This window comes from Oratosquilla oratoria, chromosome 39, assembly GCF_046742065.1.
Source record: "Oratosquilla oratoria isolate Oo_2021 chromosome 39, ASM4674206v1, whole genome shotgun sequence".
Taxonomy (NCBI): domain Eukaryota; kingdom Metazoa; phylum Arthropoda; class Malacostraca; order Stomatopoda; family Squillidae; genus Oratosquilla; species Oratosquilla oratoria.
This window is the reverse complement of record NC_134815.1, coordinates 1,750,352-1,770,913: the sequence shown is the minus strand read 5'-3', so window position 1 is coordinate 1,770,913 and position 20,562 is coordinate 1,750,352. Positions and strand designations below refer to the sequence as shown.

At 41.5% G+C, this 20,562-nt stretch overlaps 2 protein-coding genes across 8 annotated transcripts in view; one reads left to right on the top strand and one right to left on the bottom strand.

Moving 5' to 3' along the window:
- kermit (PDZ domain-containing protein GIPC-like protein kermit) overlaps window positions 1–20,562 on the top strand; it is a 127,761-nt gene that overhangs the window by 86,580 nt on the left and 20,619 nt on the right. For all 7 annotated transcript variants that reach the window (XM_076176407.1, XM_076176410.1, XM_076176415.1 and 4 more), the window contains exons 4-5: window positions 990–1,123; window positions 16,797–16,935. In XM_076176407.1, the coding sequence (XP_076032522.1) occupies window positions 990–1,123; window positions 16,797–16,935 (273 nt within the window). The remainder of the gene's footprint in view (window positions 1–989; window positions 1,124–16,796; window positions 16,936–20,562) is intronic.
- Window positions 8,097–12,070, bottom strand: LOC143020238 (uncharacterized). The gene is made up of 2 exons (XM_076176405.1): window positions 11,700–12,070; window positions 8,097–9,744 (listed from the first exon to the last, which is right to left on the bottom strand). Exons 1-2 carry the CDS (start codon window positions 11,712–11,714, stop codon window positions 8,923–8,925), a joined length of 837 nt encoding a protein of 278 aa, XP_076032520.1. The 5' UTR covers window positions 11,715–12,070; the 3' UTR covers window positions 8,097–8,922.

Sequence of the window (20,562 nt, the reverse complement as noted above, 5' to 3'; positions counted from 1 at the left end):
ATGTCTTTTTTTTTAACCTTGTGGCTGATGTAGTGATTCTGTAATCACGTGTGATCCGTCTTGCTGCTTTATTTGTGGGGATTCTAATTTGTATATGATATTGTTAGTGTGTGGATCCCAGACGGCGTCGCAATACTCCAAGTGTATCCGAACGAGTGTCTTATAAACAAGAATTTTGATGTCTGCGCTGCATCTCCTAAGGTTCCTGTACAGGAATCCCTGGGCTCTATTGGCTGCAGCCCAGACACTTTTCACATGTGTGGTCCACCTCATGTCCGCTGAAATGTAAAATCCCCAAGTATTTGTCTTGGGAAACTATATCTAGGTTTGCGTTGTGTAGTGTATAGGTAAATTGGATTTGGTTAGTACGGGTGAATCTGATGCGGTGACATTTGTCAGGTCTAAATGTCATTTGCCACTTAACTTCCCAGTCTTTAAGGTCACGTAGGTCATCTTGTAGTCGAAGGCAAGCGTCTCTGTTTCCTGTCTGCCTGTGTACTAGACAATTGTCCGCAAAAAGTCTTGTAATGGAGGAACAAAGTGATGGAGGGAGATCATTCACGTAAGGAAGAGAAGAGGCCCCAAGACACTGCCCTGGGGAACTCCACAAGTTTCAGGGACATTTGAGGATTGACTACCTTCAAGAACAACGCGCTGTTCTCGAGAAGTCCCAACATCTTAATCCAGTGAAGAAGTGGTCCTCGTATGCCATGATAATCTGTTTTTGCTAAATGTCGTTGGTGAGGGACTTTGTCGAAGGCAAAGTCTAAAACCATGGCGTCTACTTGTCTAATTTTGGGATTGTTGAGTAATTGAGATATGTCATGTGTTGTCTCTAGTAATTGTGTATATGTGTCTCGCACGAGCATTTAGACCGTGCTGATTTTCAGTCAGTACTTTTTTGCTAATCTAAGTGGTCCATTATCTCTCTCTCTCTCTCCTTCTTGTTCTTTGACCGCCTGAACCTCAGATTTCCCATTCTTCCACAGGTCGGCCGAAGGAGGTGGAGATCACCAAGACGGAGGACGCCCTGGGCCTGACCATCACGGACAACGGCGCCGGCTACGCCTTCATCAAGCGCATCAAGGAGGGCTCCGTCATCGACATCATCAAACACATTGAGGTGCGTCGCGTCATGGGTCGACTCTGTTACAAACCCGGTCGACTTCTTTCTCTCTCTCTCCCCCTCTCCCTCTCTCTCTCACCCTCTCTCTTTTATAGTATAGCTTAGTTAATCTGATTTGTTTCTTTCCTTATTGAGTTACTTATTAATTTATTTTGGGGAATATATTTGTTTAAATTGATTAGTTAAAAGAGGATCGTATTCTAGCGTTATGCCAGTTCTCCCTCGTGCTTCCTCCACCTTCCTTCCTCCTTCCCCCTTCTCTTCCCTCCTTCCTTCCCCCTTCTCTTCCCTCCTTCCCCCTTCTCTTCCCTCCTCCTTCCCTCTTCTCCTTCCTGTTCCTTCCTCCTGCCCCCTTCTCTTCCCTCCTTCCCCCTTCTCCTCCCTCCTTCCCCCTTCTCTTCCCTCCTTCCTTCCTCCTCACTCCTCCCTCTTGTTCCCTCCTTCCTCCTTCCCCTTTCTCATCCTTCCTGCTCCTTCCTCATCATTCTCCTCCCTCCCTCCTGCTTCCTCCTCCTCCCTCCTGTTCCTTCTCTTCCCTCCTTCCTTCCTTCTCCTCCATCCTCTTCCTCCCTCCTTCCTTCTTCCTTACAGAAACCACAAATTACGCGAAACCCGACGTGTCGGGAGAAGAGGCGCCTTGATGTCACGAGAAAGTCCGAAACGGACCGAAGAAGCGGATTGATGCCACGGAAGATATCTTTCGGTCCGTTTCATTCTTTACTACTCTACCATGGACCAAAAGGTCTCCTGTCGGCATCCCCTTCCTTTGTAATCCGTTTCGGACTTTGTAACAACCGCTGCACGACGCTGGATGGAACCTCTCTCTCTCCCTGACGGTTGAGATTGATTCATGGCCGAGTAGAAGTCTCTCCCATCAATTCATCAACTGGGGGTGTCATACGCCAGGGGGCGCGTTGCTTCCCTCCCACACCGGCGCCACACTCCTTCACACTCCGGGCAAGCTCACATGCAGGCACCCTCCCATCCCACTCCAAACACCTTTCGACAGGTGCTATCCATTTGCCCCAGCTATGATTTCTGTGAGTAGGATCAGGCAAACGTGCCACGTAATGCCCATATAGTTAGCGTTCAAGAAATATGCTGATGGTAATTTGCCTAGTGAATCTCACACTATCTCTGGTTTGATACGAAATCGTTCCAGCGATACTCCATGATTCTCGAGAGAGAGAGAGAAAGAGAGAGAGAATGTAAATTCTCCGACTGCAGTATCTCGATAATTTGATAGTCTTTGATAATATTCGGCTCTTTGCGGCGCGGGGGCTGCTTCTACCCAAGGTCTAAATATACAGGTCAGACCGTTTACATTCTTCTGCGCAGCTTCTGACGTCATTTGGCTGAGTCCATTTTCTCTTTGTGATACACTGAAGAAAACTGTGAAACGCCAAGGAAGACAGGAACTATAATATTTTATATATTATATATATATGTTATATATCATATATATTATATATTCATATATATAGACAGGAACTATAATATTTTATATAATATTTGTCAGAATATAACTAATTGCGTGGAGCAGTGCGAGCGAAGGCAACGTCATTTTTGAACGACGGACCAGCTTCAACTGACAGCTATAGGACCCGCTAACCCCACTTTGAGCAGCCAGGTGACGTTCACGGGCCCGCTGCGCCAACTCCCTCGAAATTCGGTCGGAAGTGGTTAGACCTTATATCCTTAGATCTTGCTTCTACCGGCTTCAGTGAAATCGTTCGGCGTCTTCAGTAATAGAAATCTTTGCTGCGACAGAAAAGACCTCAACGAGATCAAGAAAACTTTGTCTCTCTGTGTGTCTTTATTTGTATATTGCCCAAGAAAACTTTGTCTCTCTGTGTGTCTTTATTTGTATATTGCCCTTCCATCTCTTTGTTTATCTGTTTATCTGTCTGTCCTTCTCTTAGTGTGTGTGTGCGCGCGCGCGCGCACCTTTTACGGCAGTCACGCGTTGACTAGCGGGTTCGAATAAAGTTTTCGCCTCCAGACTGTGACGTCAACACACTCTCCATATATATATATATATATATATATATATATATATATATATATATATATATATATATATATATATATATATGTATGTATGATCAACCGCAATTCACTTTAATTCTAAGCCATCAACATCAAGAGACTCGAGTAGGCCAACGTGCAGAAATTGAAGCGTGGTACAGCCATGGGGGGTGGGGGGAAGTTGTGTCGTTTTGCTACGTCACGTTGATGCAGACTATGGCGCTACCTGTCGACCTGGGAGACTGATTAATTACGGGCCATTTCACTCATGCATGTCATCAACGGCCAGGTGTTCAGGGGCCTTCTGCGGTCAGTGGGAAAGTGAATTTCGGTCCTTCACGATCATCTGCGGTCTGTCGAACTAGTGCGTGTCCAGAAGTCGTTATTAAGTGAAGTATTATTTATGTCCTCAACGGTTTTCGTCTCATTCGAAAGTGTGGCGTAGCAGTACGAGTTTTGTTGTTGTTTGTGCGAGATTTAATTCAGCTGAGGGCAGGAATAATGTCGGAAGGATACTATTGAACTATGATGATAATAATAGTAATAAATGGCACTAAAGAAATTAAAGAAAACAAATGATTAAGCAAGTGGACGGTGTAAGGAGTAGCAACTCCAGAAGTGAGGATTAAATCGCCCCAACAGTGACGATCAAACACGTTTCATTTCTTCCTTTTTTGAATTTTATATATATATATATATATATATATATATATATATATATATATATATATATATATATATATATATTGTAATGTTCAAAAACCTCACAATGTCTGCCGGCCTTACCAGAAAAATCGAGCGGGGTTCAAATAAAAAATAGGGCGTCGATTCTGTTTATTTGCTTACAAAACAAGATATTTCAAAGATGGTAAATAATTACCTTCTTTCCCTGGATCCAAATAAATGCACAAACATAATCATATCAAAAATATATAGCAGACCATTATAACGATAGTGGTAGTATTAATCAAATCTAACCAATTCAAAACAAGTAAATATAGAAATGGCGGGAAGCAGACGACAGGCCACCTCGCAAGGCGGCTGGGCGATAGTCGTATCTTTAACATACTCCCCACCATAGGAGCATTCAATCTCCTATTAAACTAGACAACCACAATCAAATCATGTAACACTAAGAATGAGTCCTATGCATAGAGTCCTTGATGAGATATAAGGCTGACTCAATTCTCAAACTCAGGTCTTACAAATCAAGCAGAACACGGGGCTTAACTACCCGTCCACTCCGAGAGGTTTTCACCTGTTCAAGACTTTCAACATCCTCATCCCTTGCAACATCCTCCTCATCAGGCATAGAACACTCTAAGGGATTATCAATATCTTCATTAACACTGTTCGTTTCAAAACAACTTTCCAGATCATGCAATTTCTGGACAGGCCTACAAAAAATTCCCTTGGCAGTTTTGACATTGACGCACCTGACTATACCGTCCCTGCCAGGGAGTAACTCAATAATCACACCTAAAGGCCAACTCATTCTAGGTACATTATCTTCTCTTAACAATACAACAGAACCTTCTTCAAGTCACAATTGGGTTTGGATCCCTTCACTGTGGGAGGTAAATTCCTCAAATAGTCATCACTCCATATTTTCCAGAATCTGTCGAGTTGCCTTTCTCGGACATGTTCTCTTTCATTTAAGTCTTTGTGGCTAACAACATCCAAATGCTCATCAGAAATATGAGGTTGAAATCCAGCTGCTTGACCAATCAGAAAATGTGAGGGTGTCAAAGGGTTCTTTACATCATAATCATCACTTACATAAGTCAGAGGTCTTGAATTGATACAAGCCTCTACTTCAAACAAGGTTGTTTCAAGCTCACATTTAGTCATGCATCTAGTGCCAAGACATTTCTTCAATGCAGATTTAACTGACCTCACAAGTCGTTCCCACCAGCCTCCCCACCATGGGGATCTGGGAACAATGAACTTCCACTCGGGACTCAAGACACTAAAGTATTGCTGAAGAGCTTTGGCAACACTTATAACGGTCTTGGCATGATCTGAATACACCACTGATGGAAGTCCACGCCTGGCAGAAAATCTGCGTAGTGCTAAAAGACAATCAGGCACTGAAAGTGAGTCTGTTAACTCTAAATGAACAGATCTTGTAACAGTACAAGTGAACAACAAAAAATACAATTTCTGAGATAGTTGATCAACTGCAAACAAGGGACCCGCATAATCCAATCCAGTTATTGCAAAGGGGAAGGTAGATTTAACCCTCAATTCTGGCAAAGGAGGAGCTGACTGACTACATGGTCTAGAATCAAATCTCTTGCAAGCAACACATTCTCGACAAACTCTTTTGGCCACTTGTCTTAATCCAATTATCCAGTAAGAATTTCTAATGGTGGACATGAGGGTGTGAACACCAGCATGTTTCAAAAGGTTATGCTGAAACTGTACTATAAGTTTGGCCACATGACAATTAGGAATTATAATGGGGTGCTTGCTGTCATAACTTAAGTCAGAATACTGAAGTCTACCTTATGACTCTCAGCAATCCATTAGAATCTAGAAAGGGATCATATTTTATCAAGGAAGAATTTCTAGGAAGGGATTACCCTTGAGACAAAGCATTTCTTTCATTCTCATAACTTTCTTTCTGAACACATAAAAATATTGTCCTTTGCTTTGATCAACTCTTCATAAGTGAGAGGGCCAGAATGTTTTGTGCCATCAGGTTTCCAATTAATAATGAACCTCTTAACCCAGGCAACAATATTCATAACTTTGCTAAATTCACTATATCTACTAAAGTCAAATACAGATGTGGCTTTCTCATTAACAGTCAAGGCTGTTCCCTCTCCCTTACTCTCTTTACAGGTGTGAGGCAAAATGTGTGTCTCATCATCAATATTAGCTCCAGCATGGAAACATGAGGAACTAGATAATCAATTGGGACCCCCAAGCCACATGTTATTTGAAATTAGTTGATCAGCCAAAAGACCTCGGGTCATCAAATCAGCGGGGTTGTCTGCACCAGGGCAATGGAACCAATTGCTTGGAGATGTTAATGTCTGAATTTCAGTTACTCTGTTAGCAACAAACATCTTCCACCTATTAGGATTACCTTTTATCCAAGACAGAGCAAGCTTCGAATCTGTCCAGCAAACTAATCTTACACAATCATTCAAACGTAGGGCAGATTTTACAAAATGACTGAGACGAGCACTCAACAAGGCTCCAAGAAGTTCCAGCCTCGGTAACATAACCCATTTGATGGGAGCAACCTTTGTCCTAGCCATAACAAATGATAAATGAAACTCCTTATCTGATTTAGGTATACGTAGATATACTGTACACAGCTACCATAACCCTTTTCAGATGCATCACTGAAAGCATGTACCTCTAATCCTACTAATAAACTTAAAGATGAATCTGGGTAATAACATCTATGGATTTCAAATGTCTTAATACTTTGAATACCATCAATCCACAGCTGACATTTCAGCTGCAAGTCATGTGATAGGATTTCATCCCATCCAAGTCCTAGACGCCAAATTTCCTGAAACAGTATTTTAGCATACATGGTGAAAGGACTTATTAAACCAAGTGGGTCAAACAGTCGAGCATTCAAACTCAATAAGTTCCTCTTAGTGAAATTCAAATCAAAGTTACAATCCAAATTAAGTCCCTTGAATGAAAACACATCTTTCCAATGCATTCCCAATAACTTTGTAGTCTCATCAACTTCAAAAAACTGGTTAAGTTGATGAGTTAAACTATTACTGTTAGAATTCCACTTGGACAAAGTCATGCCAGCATCTGATAATATACTCTGAGCTTCACGAAACATTGTATTGGCTTCTTCAACAGTATCTGCTCCTGAGAGCCAATCATCCACATACAAGTTTTCCTGAAGCTCTTGCACTGTCACTGAAACAGGATATGAATTCAAATTATGTCTAAGAGTGGCATTCAGTAAAAATGGACTACTGGTGTTACCAAAGGGTACCCTTACAAACCTCATTACATATATGGATTGTCCGCACTGCCACAAAAACCTATGAACATCCTGATATGAGGGCTGAACTCTAATTTGTAAAAAGGCTTTGGTTATGTCAGCAGTCAAGCCAATTTTCCATCTTCGGAATCTTAGTAATATTTCAACTAGATCTGGGATTAGTGAAGGCCCAGATTCCAAACAGTCATTCAAAGAAACACCATTAGATCCCACTGCTGAGACATCAAACACAGGCCTAATTTTTGAGGAAACACATTCCTTAATTACAGGTCTATGAGGCATATAGTAAATGGGATAGGGACCTTCCATTTCAGATTGAGGAACTTCTTCTGTGATATTACTGTCCTCATAACTCTTGAGAACTTTATCATATTCAATTCTTAAACTAGGGTTCCTTTCAAACTTAGAGTTAAGCGTAGCTAACCTCTTCCTTGCTCCAATCTCATTTTCAAGCAGACTCAACTTAGAAACATCACCTTTCCAAGGAAGAGCAACCTCATACCTGCCATCAACAAACTTAACTGAATCCTCAAATTTATCTAACACTGGGTCTTTGGGAGGCTTATCCCTCCCAGCACAAATTCCAATACTTTCAAGGCTCCAAAATTCATGGAGCTCTGATTCATTAACAGGTTTAGCAGTACTCATACATAACGTCTGGTGAGATACATTTTCTTCCTGGGTTTTCATACAAGAACCAGACAATATCCAACCAAACACAGATAGTCCAGTAAATCTAGCAATCATTTAACTGGACCTAGAACAAATTGCAATAGGTTTTTTGGCCTTAACTTGTTTATTAGGTCCCTCTGATGAACATATAAAAAGTCTTCAACTTTTGGACACCGGGAAAGTGGTTAATTTGCATAAATTCAAGATGGCCACCGTCCAAAGCTTCAATTTACAGAACTTTTTTCTGGCTGCTCCCAGATCCTATAAATGTATTACAAACTGTTTTTGGCTTTAACTTGTTTATTAGGTCCCTCTGATGAACATATAAAACATAAATTCAAGAAATACAGAATGAGGCATTGCAAATGTGATATGACATATCCATGACGTAGTATGACGTCACCATGACGTAGTATGACGTCATTCAGAGGCATGATAGGAGTTCGTATTCACTTGGATCGGTGCTTGCATCAAAGTTGCTATTTTGACAGAGTCCTTTACATTCACCACATGCACTGGAACATTCAAGCTCATTCCATTTGCAACTACAGCGTTGAGTGTCACAGTTGCCCTTACACTGACATCTGACCAATTTCAGTAGTGAATCAGGAGCCACTGGCGAATCCATCGTCTTTGGTTCAAGCTGTCCCTTCCGATATGTTGGTGCCCCTGAAATTGGCAGCACACTTCGAAAACCTCAAAACTTCTGCGTAAGGCAGACAGAAGCCGTGGCTGTGTAAACTGTCCACAAGAAAGCGGGAACCAAAGTGCTGGTGCATTTGAACCACCAATCCATACTGAATGGGTGCTACAATGGCCCTTAGTCTGGTAAGTTGCACGATACTTTGTCCAATTGATGCAACTTCAAGATCACATGGCTTGCCACTGAACGTCTCTTGCAGCAATATACGAAGGGACTGTGGAACGTACGCCACATTCTTTTCCAGCGACCAGAGTTCAGAAGGATCTGGATAGAAATCTCTACAAGTATCAATGTTCTTTATATCTGCTTTGATCAACCGTGCCGCAGCCCTATCTTTCTTTTTTCTGCTTCCTCATCATCAGTCTGTGGTGAGTCTTTGAATTGTTGCAAAATCTTTGCAGCAGTTTATTTGACAGTTACAACATCGCTGCGTCCACGCACGTTACTAATAACCAGTTCATCCCCAAAATATGAAAGAAGTTTCTGTTTCATGTACTTCACACTATACGCTTCAACATCAGGGCACAACTGCGACATTCTATCAACGAGATCAACCACTGTAGTCTGTTCATCATCATTGGCACTGACTAGGTCCTCGATTGCGAGTAGAAATGCTTCCTCTCGTGAGGCATCTACTTTGCGACCCTTGCGAGGAGGTTCACTGTCTGCGAAATCACAATATTTAGAGGGGATCTGCCTATGTGTCCGAAAATTTGAGCTGCACTGCTTGTGATATATTGCGTCAGCTGCTGGAAGATCGTGTGCAAAGTTAATTCGGCCTCTAACAGTGTCAGCCCACTCATCAGCCCTGGCATCACATGCAGAAAGTATTGTCATTTGAAAGTTGAAGGTGCGTACTGGATACACTTCTTTTGAATCATGCTTTGTGTCCAAATGGATTTTTGTACCACAAAAAAAGCAGTTCTCTGTAAAACAAAAGTCTGGTGTCTGAGAACGAAGAGTAGGATTTTCAGGACGTTTCTTCTGCTCCCCAGGAATTCTATTTGGCTTCGTATTGACATGCTTCTTTCGGCAATCAATGTGCACCGTTTGGCCCTCGGACACGGTAATTGATGGCGTTCCACGTTCAGTACTGGCCTTGTTGATAGTATCTGCTCCCTTCGCCCTCAGCTTGACTGTTTCTCCTTCGTCTAACGTGTTTGAGCAAATGCCGCAGGGATTATGCACCACCTCTTCTTCCATGGCTTCGGTAGATGTCGCACCAACCTGTTGAAACAAGAAGATGGGATTAGTATAGGCCTAGGCAAAATGTAATAGACAATAATGTGCAGTAAAAGTAGGGCTTGACCTAGAACAAATTGCAATAGAAGGTTTTTTGGCTGTAAGGTTTTTTGGCTGTAAATTAACCACTTTCCCGGTGTCCAAAAGTTGGAGACTTTTTATATGTTCATCAGAGGGACCTAATAAACAAGTTAAAGCCAAAAACCGTTGTTTGTAATACATTTATAGGGTCTGGGAGCAGCCAGAAAAAAGTTCTATAAATTGAAGCTTTGGACGGCGGCCATCTTGAATTTATGCAAATTAACCACTTTCCCGGTGTCCAAAAGTTGGAGACTTTTTATATGTTCATCAGAGGGACCTAATAAACAAGATAAAGCCAAAAAACCTTCTATTGCAATTTGTTCTAAGTCCAGCCCTACTTTGACTGGTCTAAGACTCAAAGGCCACTAAATCATCACATCTTATAAGGTTCTCTGGGGAAACAAAATGCCAGTAATTATCCACACCAATCAGTATATCCAAAGTGAGGTCACGATCACATCCATAGTCATCAGCTAACTGTAGATGTGAAAGGGACTGCAAAACATCAGAGGGAATCTTTTGACGGCTTAATGTGGGCAAATGGTCTCAACTTCGACCGCTAATATTGAGTGAGGATTACCCTGAGTGTCAATCACTTTCACATCATATACATTCCATTCTTTTCTATTTTGTGATTTCTTATTCCCAAAGGTTGAGTATGAAGTGTACTTAGATGTAACCCACTTAGGTTTGATTCTTCTAACAATATCATGGCTCACATAAGTAGTGTCTGCCCCTAAATCAAACATGACAATAGCATCAACAGATTTCCCATTATTAGTTAGAGTCTTGATCTTAGCAGTTTGCAAGACAGTGGACCTTTTAACTCTCTGATCATGAGAGATCCCAACATTCTCAACAGTACCACTACCAGTATTGACTGCATTATTAACTTGTTCACTGGGGGTGTGGGCAACACCCTGTCTACTTGGTGAATTATTAGTGACACAAATTGTTTTGCTTGTTCTGCAAAACAACACATTGTGATAACCAGAGCACTGCGCACACTTCACTTTTCCTCTACAGTCCTTGGACATATGTCCCTTGACGAGGCACTTAAAACAAAGTCCTAGGGATTTCACTTTCTCTTCACGTCTAAGGATATCCAATCTCAATATCTGATTGCACTTTTCGGACTTGTGTCTTTTGTGACAAAAAACACACTGTTGTGGTCCTTCTTCAGCTGACGTCTGCAAGGCTGAAGCCGAACTAACTTTTCTTCTTTCGATATCTTGTGGTGCGTTGCTCTTCTCCATGGACAAATCCTTAAAAATCTCCGATCGTTCACGACGCTGGATCTCAGTTTGCAGAAACTTCATTAACCAGTCTAAATCGCCTTCACGTCCAGCACTTTCCCTCGACCACTCCAGACGGATGTCCTGTGGTAGGCGAGCTACGATGATAGGAGTCAACACCATGCCATACTGGTTGCCGCTGAACCCAAGGGCTTCCAAACTTCTTATATGCCGCAACAGTTGGTCTCGTAACTTCCATAGGGAGTCACACTGATTAGCTCCTTTAGCTCTAGACGTCAAAGAAGCATTCATTAAGCCCAACACATGGGCAAATACGATTCTTTCAGTGCTGCCAAACCTTTCTTTGAGTAGCTCACATACTATTTTATAATTTGCAGCAGTAAGCGCCAAACCTTGAATGACAGAAAGTGCCTCTCCTCGAAGGAGGGACTGCAAGTATGAGAATTTGCTTATAACAGGTAAGTCACTCTGGTCAACCAGAGCTTCGAAGCGGTCCCAGAAGGGTTGCCACTCTATAGCTTCGCCAGCATATTTAGGGAGCTCTAAACTAGGTAACCTAACCTCTGATCTATCCTTAGAAGAAACGGAAATAGAATCACTTACAACAGTGACAGTCATATCCTTCAGGCGCTTGGCAGCCTTTGCTCTAATTTAAAAAAATTCCTGGCAGATCTTTGAAACTTGTCAGTTTCATCCATATCTGACTCTACTTCGTCAGAGTTCAATTCCAACTCCACTGCCGTCTAGTGCTTCTCAAGATCTGCAAGCCTCTTGTCAAATGTGCAAATGGCAGCTTCTAATAATTCGAGGCTGGTAGCGTCATCATTCAATAAATCTTCTAATTCGTTGACGCTTCGTGTCACCCAGCCTTTGGCTGACGCTCTCTTTTTCTTAGCTTCTTGTAATTTGGCAGACATCATGTCAAGCCTTAAAACGGGTTAACCTTATTCTTAAAGGACTTAGATAGGGTTTCCCGGGTCTGGGCACCTAATGTAATGTTCAAAAACCTCACAATGTCTGCCGGCCTTACCAGAAAAATCGAGCGGGGTTCAAATAAAAAAGTATGTCGTCGAATCTGTTTATTTTGCTTACAAAAAACAAGATATTTCAAAGATGGTAAATAATTACCCTCTTTACCTGGATCCAAATAAATGCACAAACATAATCATATCAAAAATATATAGCAGACCATTATAATGATAATGGTAGTATTAATCAAATCTAACCAATTCAAAACAAGTAAATATAGAAATGGCGGGAAGCAGACGACAGGCCACCTAGCAAGGCGACTTAAGGGCAATAGTCGTATCTTTAAACATATATATATATATATATATATATATATATATATATATATATATATATATATATATATATATATATATATATATATATATATATATATATATATATATATGGAATAGTTAGGTTGGGTGCGTAAGACATTGTAAGTTTCATGTTGAATATCCGTGCATGAGTCTAGTCTAGTCTATTAAATTCGGGAGTGAAGCTCCCACGGGCTTTTAAAGTGAGCCCGTTTGGAGGGTGATTTGTACATATGAGTGTGTGTGGGCCCAACCACACACACTCATACATTCACAAGATGTGCACACGCATACAAAATGCGCATGCACATCTCAGTGAATGCACCCTTCAAAATATAGCTGAATATTGATATTAGTGATGACATCTAACGTATATAATGTAAAGGAAGGGGGGGGTGATTCAATGTATGAGTGTGTGTGGCTTTGGCCACACGCACTCATACATACATTAGATGTGCATACGTATGCGATATACGTATGCACATCGCTATGAATCACCCTTCCGGACAGAGAGACATATATGTAAAAATTGGAGGTGGGGGGGTGATTCAATGTATGAGTGTGTGTGGCCTTGGCCACACACACTCATACATACATTAGATGTGCATAGGCATGCAGTATACGTATGCACATCGCCATGAATTCACCCTCCCGGACATGAACATACATATGAAAATTAAAGGGGGGGCTGACACTCCACCAGCCGACGCAGTTCAAACAGACTTAAGTGGCTGCATAGGCGGCGCACAAGACCCTCAGATGTTGTCGGAGGCCCTCTCCTCAGAAAAGCAGTTGCGGGGCAATGCTTGAGGTAGTGGTCAAGGGTGGCTTCAGGGTGGCGGCAATGATGGCATCTGCTCTCTTCGGTCGTGGCGTTGGTCTTGATTTGCCAGAAACAACGGTCCTCCAGCCGCAGACGGAAAAGCAGAGTTTCCACTTTTCTAGGTGTGGAGCGAGGAAGTACAAGGGGCTCGTAGTCTGTGACTGCCCTGTACCACCTCGCCCTCTCTGACACCTCTGCCTCCAGTCTGTGCTCGAGGAACCGTTGTACCTGGTAAAGAGCCCTGGTGCGTAGGAGCAACTGATTTCTGCTGAGAGGGACGACAACATCGACTTCAGGTCTTTTGCGCGCCGCTTCTGCTGCGGCGTCGGCTAGCTCGTTACCTGGGACACCTACGTGGCTTGGCACCCAGTTGAGCGTAACACTCCTGCCTTGCTGATGTAGCTTCAGCAGGAGTGCTAGGATGGAGCGTGCATGAGTGATTCTTGAATTTTACTCTAATGAATAAATGCACAGACAAATAAATAAGTATATAAATAAATACCCAAAAAATGTAATGCAAAAGTGATTATAAACAAATAGGTAAATGAATGCTGGGGACAGTATTATGCTAAGGAAATAATAATGAAAAAATAGATAGGTGAATAAAATAAGTGCTCATGACAGGAGATACTGCAAGAAGAATAAATAGAAATACAAGAAGAATCCGTACAGATTGTAATCTTACTGAAATAATTGATTATTAGTGTATGGAATTTCAGCCAGTATTTGGAAGAGACAATGCCACAAACAGTCCTCTCTGTTGGTAATTTTGCAATTTCGAAAGCTACAGTATTCAGAGCGAAAATCCATGACATTCTTCCATTAACGACTTGTAGGCCAATCCAGTGACTGCCACTGGTTACCTGATAGCCTTAGGTCTCTTACAAGAGAGATAAAGTAAGTTTATTTGACAAAGAATCAATATACATGAATTGCAGATAATGACACTGTTCTCTCTGAAGAAAATAGTTTATATGTTTAATTTACACTTCTTATAATCCTAATTTACACTTCGTATAACCTAGCTTTTCTATGATAATCCTTTCCTAGTTGTAATATGAGGACCACAGTGGAAATAAGTCTTTTGACTTTCTGTGCCATCCTCGGATGTACAATTATATATACTATGTATAATATTGAGTCTTATATGTATTGTACTTATTGTACGTATGATTGTATCCGAATAAAATTCAATTCAATTCAATTCAACACATACCGGGTAGTTCGAAATAACAATTACAATTGCCGAGGATAACACAAAAAATCATGTAAGCTTATTTCCATTGTGGTCCTCATTAGACTGATTTTCTACACTAAGTTACACAGACAACATACATAGGAGTTAAGGGGACCAGAGACAGTCATGAGTAATACCAATCGGTATACATATGACACATAAACATTATTAGGGTTGATTCACACTATCGGTCCGGTCGCGCTCCGCTCTCGGTCCGCTCTCGGTTCTGAGGTATTCACACGTACGGTCTGCTCTCGCTCCGCTATCGCTCCCGTCATTGCCCCTCCCTCGACACCAGTAGAAGTCTTACCATCAGTTACGAAGGATGTGTGACTTTTCTGACAATAATCGCTTTTGCACTTGATGAAGAAGAAGAAGGAAAACAAAATAGAAAAAGAAAGAGATTGTGGGTTCATCCTATGTTGCAAGATAGGAAGACTGAAGGAGAATTTCATACTCTGCATCTTCGTCTTATTGATGATGAGAGTAAATTCCACAGCTATTTCAGAATGAACAAAGGAACATTTGAGAAAATACTATCCAAAATTGAGGATGACCTGAAATGTACCAGAAGATGCTGCACTTCCTGGCACTGATGTGCTTGCACCATACGTTATAGTGGGAGATGAGGCTTTCCCGCTGAAGAGAAATTTGATGAGGCCCTACCCAGGTTCACAGACTGAACATAATGTAGAGAAGAGGATTTTTAATTATAGATTATCTAGAGCCAGGAGGATAGTTGAGTGCACATTTGATATTCTAGTGCAAACCTTCAGAATATATTTAAGGAAACTTGAAGCTATGCTTTCTAACACTAATGCAATCATTACAACATGCATACTTCACAATCTGATACACCCAAATGCTGTTGCATTACCAGATACTGTTGTCATGCCTCCATCAAACACAGTACGTCCAATGAGAGGAAGAGGGGGAAATGCTACAAAGGAGGCTTTTGGCGTGGGAGAAACACTGAAAGATTATTTCAGCTCCCCAGCTGGTTCAATGCCTTGGCAAAATGATGAAATATAAGTAGACAAGCAAACTTGTGTAGGAATATTTGTTGAGTGAGCTAAGGAGATGCCTTTCTGCAGTGCATAATAGGCTGTTATTATAAATATGGAGTTTCTTTCTTCGGTTAATAATGTGTATTTTTTTTCTCTCAGTACCTTGGCAATAGCATAAGTATGCAAACATTATTGTATAGGAAAATTGTTTAGTGAGGATAGGAAATGCATTTCCACAGTGGATATTAGGCTATTGTATGGAATTTCTTACCTTCACAACCCAGCTGCCTGCTTATTTCAACACAGCTTCTTCTTTTCGCCACGTTATCATTGTAGTGCAGCGAAGTCAGGTCATACAGCTCTGGTTTACCTTTTGACTAATTCTATTAGCATTTCATCTGAATCCACAAAATTAAAGTAAGTTTTGTAGGTTATATTATATCCAGTTGGTGCTTATGTATATCCTAGCTGTACGCATTGTCATTGTATCAGTGATAAATAAAAAGAAAACGTATTTTTTATCATTTTTCTAACTTTCTCATGATCCCATTGTGGTGTTTTCTTTGGATTATCCATGGTTTGGTAGGACAGAAGGTAACACTAGTTGCTTATATGAAGGCTGAATCTTGACTGGAGTGGAGCAGGAGGAGCAGGACCATGGTAACTGAGTTCACACTGGCGCTCACGGTCCGCTCTCGCTCCAGTAAAAATATATTTTGACGGAACCGTGACCAGAGCGAAACCGGAGCGAGAGCAGAGCGAGAGCGCCAGTGTGAATGCTTCCACTGAAATTAATGAGACAATATTGGACCGGACCGAGAGCGGAGCGCGACCGGACCGATAGTGTGAATCAAGCCTTATAGCTTCGTTAATACTACTAAAATGTTCGTAACATGTGGAATATTGATCAAGGGATTGATTGGTTGATTGGTAACATAAAAAATTTTCCTCAGTGTCATATGCGTACTCAATGCTGAAATGTCAATTTATTTTAGTTGTTTTAATTTTCCTTTGTGCTATATGGTCTTTGTTACTTTGTTGCTCGAATGTCATTATTAATTTCCAGGGCCCAGATATGGGTAAGTGCTACCCACCACTACCACCACCACCTTCCACATCTGATGGTCACTAGCACGATTCACATGTAACATTCATCCACAAAACAGCGTTTATACACACATCATTCATACACACAACTCATGATAGAGAAATCATGCATTAAAAGTACATTAGGGGGAACTTGCTTTACCTTCTCACCAAAAGTGCCGCCCCCTAAAATGTGTCTTAACTCACAAATTTCCTCTACAGATTGGGGACCACATCGAGAAGATCGATGGCAAGTCACTGGTGGGCCACCGGCACTATGAAGTGGCCAAGATGCTGAAGGAAATCCCAAAAGGAACTACTTTTGTCATGCGACTCGTCGAGCCCCTCAAAGCAGGATTTGGTAAGGATAGGTTCTTGCGGTGGCTTCCGGGTGTGTGGAGATGGAGCCCCACCAAATGTACATTGCTGGACTTGTAATGCATCAGAAAGTAATGTACATTTCCATTAGATACATGGAAAGCAATGCTTTTATTTCTCCTCTGCAGTTTATTTACTTAATTTATTTATTTTTTAATATTATTATTACTTTATTATTGTTTATTATTACATACATATACCAAAAGCTTTTTCCCCCCTTACACGGGAGGTAGCCAAAAAGAAAAAGGCATAGAAACCACTCCCACCCATTTCATCCCCTACATACTCCACCTACCCTCTTCCCTCCCTCTTATCTTGGCACTTCCTGACGGGTCATCCCTGCATCTTGCCCACTGCCCTGGGTCAGAAGCAGTATTGCAAGATACAGCACATCCACAGGAAGGCCGCTTCATTAAATCAGCGACCCCCCTCTCTGTCTCCTCATGCAGAAAAGAAGACAGGGAGAAATCTCTTTGGGCTGCATCAATTTATTTCTCACACATACTCTCTCACCCCCCATCCCCCACCCACTCCCCCTCATGGATCACAGCATAGTTATTACTTTATTTTTACTTTATAATTATTTTATTAATCATTAAGATAAGATGGTGGAGGGGAGGGGAGTATGTTAAGGATGGAATGGGTGGGAGTGGTTTCTATGCCTTTGTTTTTTGGCTATCTCCTTTGTAAGGGGAAAAAGCCTTTGGTATATGTATGTATTACTTAATTATAGTATACAGGAATGGAGCCATGCTCATTTGGGGTTCTGTCCTCTACTCTCCAATTGATCAAACCTAGCCACAAATCCATGTACAGTTCCAACTTAATCTATATCCTTGATTTCCAGTGTATGTGAGTGTGTGGATTTACCTAACTGTATGTACCTAATTCTAGTATAGGCTTCAGGAAAAGAGCAACATTCCTTGGATCCCATCTCCTACTCTACAATTTATCATACCAAGCCTCAAATTCACGGGTAGTTCTAACTTAATCTATATCCATGGTTTTCAATTATCATATTTAGATTTGAATTCATGGATTAGCTTGGGCTTGGGCTATATCACCTTCTAAGCTATTCCAAGTATTATACATCTTTATGGAAAACTGTATTAACTGTATTTCCTCACATCCTTTAGGCATATGATCTTTCGTAATTTGTTCTCATCACCTCTTAAAGCCCTCCCATCCTTAATCAAGAGATCTCTTCTGTTGGTACATTGTATTCCATTCATTGACCTGAATATTGTAATGAATCGCCTCTTTCTCTTCAATCTTTCAAAGTTGGCAGACCCAGTGTTTTAAGTCTCTCCTTGTATGGTTTATTTGCCAGGGTGGGGACCAGTGTTGTTGCTCCCCTTTGTATTGTCTTAATTTTGCTTACAGCTTTCACTCTATGTGGAAACCATTCCATTAATGCATATTTCAATCTTGGACAGATCAGGGCTTCAATGTTGTGTTTCATTATCTCTTCATCTATATCCTCTTCACTCCGGGGCACGTCGCACGTCTGGCAGCATTAGCTGCCCGACGTGCGATGTTGCGTCATAATAATCTCATTATAAAAAATAAAGTCAGTGCTCATTCGTTTGTTCTCTTTCACCCGTGACTTTTGATAACCATAGAAAATATGATGAAGCCAGTTTAGATAGAATGGAGGTTACGTAGGTATGACTACAATAAATATAATCAAGATGCCGACGTCGGCATCATCGCATACCCACTTGCTCCTCATGACGCCTACGTAGGTGTCACCGTATGGAAGTGGATATGGTGAAAAGCCACATTCATCTTCTGCAGCAGTCTTTACGTTTCACACAATTCTGCTGATATATCATCCAGGTGACAGGTTGTATTTTATCAACACTCCCAAATCTTTTTCCTTTTTTGCATTCATAATAGGTTCTCTTCCTAAGGAATAGTTTAATAAGGATGGTCTTGTGCCACTATTGTCCATTTTCAGTACTTTGCATCTTTTAGTATTGAAATTAATCTTTATTCTTTGTTCCGTGCAAAAATAGTGTCTAGATCTTTTTGCAGTGGTCTACAGGCCTCCTCAATTTTCACACTTCTCATGATTTTTGCATCATCTGCAAACATGTTGCCATAGCCTGCTGTACCTTCAATCATGTCATTGATGTTATACCTTCCATCATGTCATTGACGTAGACAAGAAAAAGTATTGGTACAAGCACTGAACCTTGTGGGACTCTGCTCATTACTGCTCTCCATCTTGACATCTTATCCTTTACTACTTGTCAAGCAAAAGGTAAAGGAGGCAAAGAGGAGAGCAGATGTGAAATGGGGTAGGAGTATGACAGAAAATTTTGAAAGTAATAAAAAGATGTTTTGGAAAGAAATTAAGAGAGGAAGAGGAGGCGAATCAAGTAGGGAAGAAAAGGTAAAAGGTACAGATGGAGAGTTGATAATGGAAGAGATGGCAGTGAGGGGAAGATGGGCAGAATATTTTAGGGAGTTGCTAAATGTGAAGGAGGATAGGGAAGGAAAGATAGCTGCAGTGGGAAATACGAAGAAAATGAGAGTGATGAGTGAGGAGAACGGAGGAGAAATAAGGAAGGATGAGGTGAAGGCAGTTGTAAAGATGATGAAAGCAGGTAAGGCACCTGGTCTGGATGGATGTCATGCAGAATGTCTGAAAAAGGGAGGTTCAGTGATGGTGGACTGGTTGGTGAGATTATTTAATGTTTGCTGGAGAGAGGGTAAAGTACCGGAGGACTGGAGTAGTGCCTGTATAGTTCCTCTTTACAAGGGAAAAGGGGACAAGTGTGAATGTAGTAATTTCAGAGGGATTAGCCTGTTGAGTGTAGTAGGGAAGGCTTATGGGAGAATCTTAATTGAGAGGATTAGGAGAGGAACAGAAGGAGTAATTGGTGAGGAACAGTGTGGATTTAGGACGGGTAGAGGTTGTGTAGATCAGATCTTTGTGGTAAGACAGATATGTGAGAAAGCTATAGGAAAGGGGAAGGATATTTTTTGGGCTTTTATGGATCTGGAAAAGGCTTATGATAGGGTAGACAGAAAGGCACTGTGGGAGGTTATGCAGATTTATGGGATAGGAGGAAAGCTTTTGGGAGCTGTCAAGAGTTTTTATGTGAGTAGTAGAGCATGTGTTAGGATTGGAAATGGAGAGAGTGAGTGGTTTGAAGTAAAGGTGGGACTTCGTCAAGGATGCGTTATGTCGCCCTGGCTGTTCAACTTATACATGGATGGGGTGGTGCGAGAGGTGAATGCTAGGGTAGTGAGTCAGGGATTGGAGATGGTTAAAGAAAATGGAGAAAAGTGGGAGGTGAGCCAGCTGTTGTTTGCGGACGACACTGCGCTTGTGGCAGGGTCAGAGGAGGGATTGAGGAAGCTGGTGGCAGAGTTTGGGAGAGTATGTGATAGAAGAAAGCTAAAGATAAATGTGGGTAAAAGTAAGGTGATGAGATGTACAAGGGGTGAAAGTGGCAGTAGACTGGAAGTGAACATTAAGGGAGAGCGACTGGAGGAAGTGGATAGTTTTAGATACTTGGGTGCAAGTGTAGCAGGAAAAGGTGGAGTGAAGGTGGAGGTAGAATGTAGATTGAGAGAAGCGAGTAAATGCCTTGGTGGT